The sequence below is a fragment of the Cynoglossus semilaevis genome, chromosome 6, assembly GCF_000523025.1.
Source record: "Cynoglossus semilaevis isolate Cse_v1.0 chromosome 6, Cse_v1.0, whole genome shotgun sequence".
In the NCBI taxonomy this organism is placed as follows: Eukaryota; Metazoa; Chordata; class Actinopteri; order Pleuronectiformes; family Cynoglossidae; genus Cynoglossus; species Cynoglossus semilaevis.
In genome coordinates this window covers 10,060,025-10,066,026 of record NC_024312.1, presented here as the reverse complement: position 1 = coordinate 10,066,026, position 6,002 = coordinate 10,060,025, and the positions used below count along the sequence as shown (strand labels likewise).

At 39.2% G+C, this 6,002-nt stretch overlaps 1 protein-coding gene across 1 annotated transcript in view; it reads left to right on the top strand.

The window, feature by feature from the left end:
* Positions 1-6: 6 nt before the first annotated feature.
* The window catches only part of kcp (kielin cysteine rich BMP regulator), a gene marked incomplete at its 5' end in the record, with an annotated part of 26,716 nt that continues 20,720 nt past the window's right edge, over positions 7-6,002 (top strand). The window contains 8 exons of the mRNA XM_025056344.1: positions 7-24; positions 157-229; positions 637-842; positions 2,066-2,231; positions 4,131-4,210; positions 4,976-5,061; positions 5,189-5,279; positions 5,880-6,001. Coding sequence (XP_024912112.1) covers positions 7-24; positions 157-229; positions 637-842; positions 2,066-2,231; positions 4,131-4,210; positions 4,976-5,061; positions 5,189-5,279; positions 5,880-6,001 — 842 coding nt within the window. The remainder of the gene's footprint in view (positions 25-156; positions 230-636; positions 843-2,065; positions 2,232-4,130; positions 4,211-4,975; positions 5,062-5,188; positions 5,280-5,879; position 6,002) is intronic.

Genomic DNA, 6,002 nt, shown 5'->3' with positions numbered 1-6,002 from the left:
GGACGGAAAGACAGCAAGTTCAGTGTGAGTTTTGTTGCAGATGATTTATTATTAATTTAGTTACTCAGAGTTAACAATTAACTATTTTTGAAATCAGTCAAGCCAGTATGATATTTTCATAACACAATATGTGCTTTTTCCTTTCAATGAATGTAGGGGCAACTGAAGAAGGCTGAGATTTCACTCAAAGGTTATCAAGAGCGCCCGTGGATGTGTAACAATTTAACAGGTAAAGACATTTTTTTGGGTAATATATTAATGACATGAGGACCGGGACTCGTCAATGATTAGTCCCTATGTTCTAGTTTGGGTTGCGTTACAAGGGGAAATTGGTCTTAAAAAAATCCCGTCCATGTGTGAGGACTATTACCACTGTGGTGAATATAGTTTAAAAAAAAAAGGACAAGCTGGAATTGATTGTGCAGATAGATAAACAAAGAGATAGATGGATGGATGGACGGACGGACGGACGGACATTGTGGACTCATACTCATACTAAGCCACGTTTATTCACCCTTAACAGCATAGCTTTTATTTTGAGTAATAATTGATATTATTGTTATAAAACATGTGAACAGCCTGTGAGACACAGCCTGACAATAAATTGCTCTTTCTTGATCTTTTTTTCCCCTCCAGATATTATTTTTCCTTTTGACTCCTTAAAAAGTGACAGCCAGGAGACTGCTTTCTCAAGTAAACCTCCGAAGAGCAAGCTGCAAAAAGTCCATGTTTTGGAGTCTAAAGGATACATAAGCTCGCGATTTGAAACAGATGGGTGGCAGAAGGACCTGGAGAAGAAAATGGTAGACATTGCTAACACGCTGGACATGGTCAAAGCTCAGGTAATCCCTGTTTAAAATACGTATGATCTGTAGGGCTTTTAATAATGAACCTCAGAGTTTACATTTTTGCTGTTTCGTGGGATTGTAACTGAAGTTACAAAAATGAAATTAGGTGAGGTGGGTTATTTACGTACATGAAGTAACAGTCAATAGGATAACATAGAAAGCTTTGGCAAAACAAAGCAGGGCACTGGTAGGGTGAATTCAACACATTTACATGCCACAATAGAGTTAGAATATGGACGAAATACAGACCATGGACATCATAAAAAAATGTCATGGCCATGTAGTTGCCAAAGAACCCATAATGAAAATTCAGTATTTGAAATGTGATCACTGTTAAAAACTAAAACCACTCAAATTACGTCTCATAAAATACAGATATGGTCAGTAAGCTTAGTTGCATAACTGAACTAAGGATTCCTCGAGGAGGAATCACAATGGGACTCCAATGGGTCAGATACTGTCAGGGCTGTGTTCGAGGCAGAAACCAGAAGGAAATTGTTCAGAGAGTTTGTTATTGGAGAGGTGATTGTGGATTTCTGAAGCAACTATTTTCCCAACGGTTTTGGAACGGAAGGGTAAGTTGGAGATAGGGATTTGCAAGGGAAATGAATCATTGCTTTAATAAGTGATGTGTAAACGCAAGAGAGGCTTTGAGTAGGACTGTAGCAAGTGGATCTAAATGACTGGTACCTTATCTTCGGGACTATACGGACTAGAACTCTGGAGTATAAGTCACACCAGTGCCCTCTAGCAGCTGTCCATGTGAAACTAAACAAACGTGAAATTATACATTTTAACCCTTTCATGCATGACGGTCACTACAGTGGACAGCTATTAAAATGTCATTTTCTATGATAAGAATAGGTTTTGATGGCAGTGTTGCATATAAGCCTCTACAGTGGACGCCTGAGAATCACACTGCCATCATTAAGCCTCTACGGTGGACGCCTGAGAATCACCCAACACTGCCATACAGTGATCAGCCTTTGCAACTGCAGAATAATTGTGTCAACATTCAAAAAGAAAATTTGGTGTATAAAAACAGAACCAAATCAGTTCTTATTTTTATGTCTAAAAACACATAAAAACACTTAGTAACATTTTTTTAACTCAGTATATCACGGGTCATGCATCAAAGGGCTAATATAGTTGCACCTAAGTATAAGTAAGTTGCAAACTCAGCCAAACAATGAGAAAATCTCGTTTTGACGATGTAGAATGTAGACCTACAAGCTCGCATCAAGTTCCTCGAGGGATGCGAGTGTGTGAGGAAGCATTGCGAATGGGAAGGACAAACGCTGGACGATAGGCACCGCTGGCAAACTGACCACGGCACAGTTTGTACCTGTACGTCAGGAAAAGTCGTCTGTCAGAAAAGCAGAGGTAAAGACATCTGAGCTGATGCCTGTTTGTCAAATCTTTCTCTTCCATTTCTGCTTTTCCTCATTACTGCTCTTCACTTGTCCCTTGTCCTTCTCATAGCAACGACGTCATATGTGTTTAATTGTCCTTGTGCTAAATGATACCCCTTTCCTAAACCCCTGTCTCTCTCTATTTCTCTGTCCAAATGAAAAGTGTTTTAGGGTGCACTTACACTAGAGGACTTTTAATTTGTCCTCAGTAAAGCAAATTTTTGGACTCGCAGGCCACAATGGGCCCTAAAATTTGACAGCGGGCCAGGTGAAGAGTAGATAGACGGAGCATTCGTATGCAGTAAAACAAGTGTAAAACTAATGTAAAAGTCATAAATGATAATAGAAATTCGGACCGGATTAAAGAGCCAAATGGGCCACATCTGGTCCCGGGGCCTTCGTTTGCCCATGTCTGCCTTAGAGTCTCCAATAATAGCGTAATTAGTTCTAGCATTATTTCCCGTGTAAGACTAATGGGATAGTTAGTAAAATTCAAATCATGGAATCAAAATGTGATTTGATTTACAAGAGAACCAAACATTTATATACGCCCAAAATATGATATTACAGGCACGACGGCAAAAGAAAGAACAGTGATCTAATTTACTCTGTAAAAGTTTATATAATCACCATACTAAAGAAATCAGTTAAAAACATGGGATAGTGTACCCAAAAGGGGGACAACACAACAACGTAACATTAGCCTTTTTCGTCAACACCAAATTGTCATAAGGGGTAAAAAAAACTGCATACATTTTGCAGTGCACATGTACCGTGTCCTTTACTGCAGTCTCCTCCTGTGTTTTTGTGTCTGCACAAAGGAGGATTTCATGGTTTTATGACCTTTCAGTCAGTGTTGTGTGAGGCTGCACACAGCTTTCTGCTGGTGGATCTGTGGGAACGTAAGGAGCACATCGAAGTTAGGCAACCAGAGGCCAGAGCTCTCCAAGAGGGCGGTAAAGTAACACACATAAAGGCAAAAAAAAAAAACCACACACCTCGAAACTCTATGAGCTCAGATAAGTGGAGCAAATAAAACTGCATTATCAAAACAAAGCCCCCTGTGGTCAACATCGCAGATGTCATACATCTATAAGAATAGATCATGTATTATATTGAGTTATAATATTTTGAAATAAGTAAACAAAATACACAGAAGTAGAGCAGGAGAGTTGTTACCATCATACAGAGATCAATTTGGAGATTAGTGACTCGCTCAGTTTTGGTTTTTTTTTCACTCATCTCCAGCTCATTTCCAGCTGTAATTCTTCATGTTTAAGGGGGGGAAGCTCCATATATATTCACACACACATATATATATATATATACATATAAATAAATTAGATTAAATCGAATCAATTAATAATAGACATTAAAACAGAATACATTTTACAGATAACATTGAAATCAAAATAGATCACACACACTCATTTAATTTTTTTTTTTTTTGCCGACTTTGTGACGCTGTTGCGATTCATACAACTATTTCAATTTTCTATTTTAATCCAAACATTTTTTTTTTTTTTTTTACGCTGGAGCTCATTGCATCAAAACCATGCAGCACCAGAAGTCACATTAATGGTAAAAAAGAATGTATTTTATGTATCGGATAGCTTTCTGTAACAACATTATTAAAAAACAATAAAAAAAATCAGAGACTTATTAAATTATTGGTCTTGCTTAAAAAAAATCACACATGTAGTTGTATTCAGAGTAAAATAAATATTGTATGTAAATACAATTTTAAAATATGTGATTTTTTGGCCCCTGCTCTAGAAGGTTAAGATAAAGTTTAATGTGAGAGGGAACAGTAACAACCTTTTGAAACTTTTGAAGATCACTGGGAAACAATTTGAGCTTGTATGTCTAGGATGTACTGTCGGTGGTCATGATTTCCCTGATGGCGCTGTGATTCCCACTGGAGACCGTTGTCAAGAGTGCACATGTGTGGTAAGTCAATGGCTATCAAATGAACCCTTTCATGCATGACGGTCACTACAGTGGACAGCTATTAAATTTTTTGTCATTTTCTATGATAAGAATAGGTTTTGATGGCAGTGTTGCATATAAGCCTCTCCGGTGGACGCCTGAGAATCACCCAACACTGCCATACAGTGGTCAGCCTTTGCAACTGCAGAATAATTGTGTCAACATTCAAAAAGAAAATGTGGTGTATAAAAACAGAACCAAATCAGTTCTTATTTGTATGCCTAAAAACACATAAAAACACTTAGTAACATTTTTTTAACTGTCTTTGTGTGTGTGTGTATGCAATTTATGGAATTTTTAATGGCTAAAATTGTTATGATTAATGAGGTTAATGGGCAATGATTTGACTATTATCCATTTTGCTTTCCATTGCATTACAGAAAACAGTTCTTAACTTCAAACAATTAAAAGAACAACAAGAAAAGTGTATGAAATTTATGTTGTTCTTTCAATACAGAGTAATCATATATCATAATTATGTATCATAGTGTAAACCAGCGGGTTCTTCATTATTTTCTGTCATGCCCCCCCTTGGGGACAGTAATGTTTTCACGCCCCTCCCTTCGACCCACACCCCGGGCGAATTGAAATACTATTGATAACCTGCATATTTTTTATCTGTACAAACCACTGTATGATTTGCTGCCACCTAGCGACTAGAGGCTTGTTATCATTCAAGCATCACAGCAGCGGTAATTGAACTAATCTTTGCTCTGTCTTCACCAGAATGGGAATGTGGTTTGCTCCCCTCGTCCTTGTCCTGCATTGCCTTGTAAAAATCCGGTCCATCTTGCCGGAGACTGTTGCCCGAGGTAAAAGTGGTGCTTAGCTCTTTTTTTTTTTTTTTTTTTTTCATTTCCGAAAACCTGACTGAATCTTCTCCAACCTTGAGCGGGAAAGTTTCTCCTCCTGACTGTGTTGTATCTGTTAAATCCGCAGGTGTGAGCATTGTGAACACGAGTCCAAGCTGTACACTGATGGACAGATGTTCAACTCACCGACCAACCCCTGCCTGCGCTGCCACTGTTCTGTAAGTCACGTCAGTGAACGCTTTGAGTGCTCCATTATGTGCTTCTATATTTTTTAATCGCACAGTCCAAAATGTAAACAAGGAATTTTCGACACAGCACACGTGAGGTATTGATATGCAGAAGCACCATTTAACAGAAAAAAATTGGGACAGGGTTTCTCGATTTACGACGTCATCGACCTACGGGCTCTCGTGGTTACATCACCAAATTCTTTTAAATTCATTCGGAATGTCTGGTTCCTTCCTTCTGACGTACGGCGTTATAACTCGCCAACTAATACGCATGGGAACTAGTTGGCGAGCGAGCAGATAAATGCCCTGTCATGTGGCGCCTTATGCGGAAGACAGCTTTGTTTTTGGTAAACAAAGCTGCTGCTGGTTGTACGCCTTATACATTTGTGCTTGAGAATCGAGTCACGTCACACGATGGCAACGAAATGCCGGCGTAAATCGAGGACCCCTGTAGAAACCATAGACCCTGTCATTTTGGCAAGCGTTGCCATTTGTGAGTTTGCCCGGCTGTTTCTCCTCCTGTTGTGCTGTAAACCGGTGTTATCAGTCACTGTGAGTACAGTAATTGAGCTTTTCTTTGTTTCTAAGTCAGGTGAAATGTCCTGTGAACCTTTGGATCAGCCATGTCCTACACCGCAGTGCAACCATCCCGCCCGACGCAAGGGAGAGTGCTGTCCCGCATGTGACGGTTGGTTTTCGTTCTGCTATCTT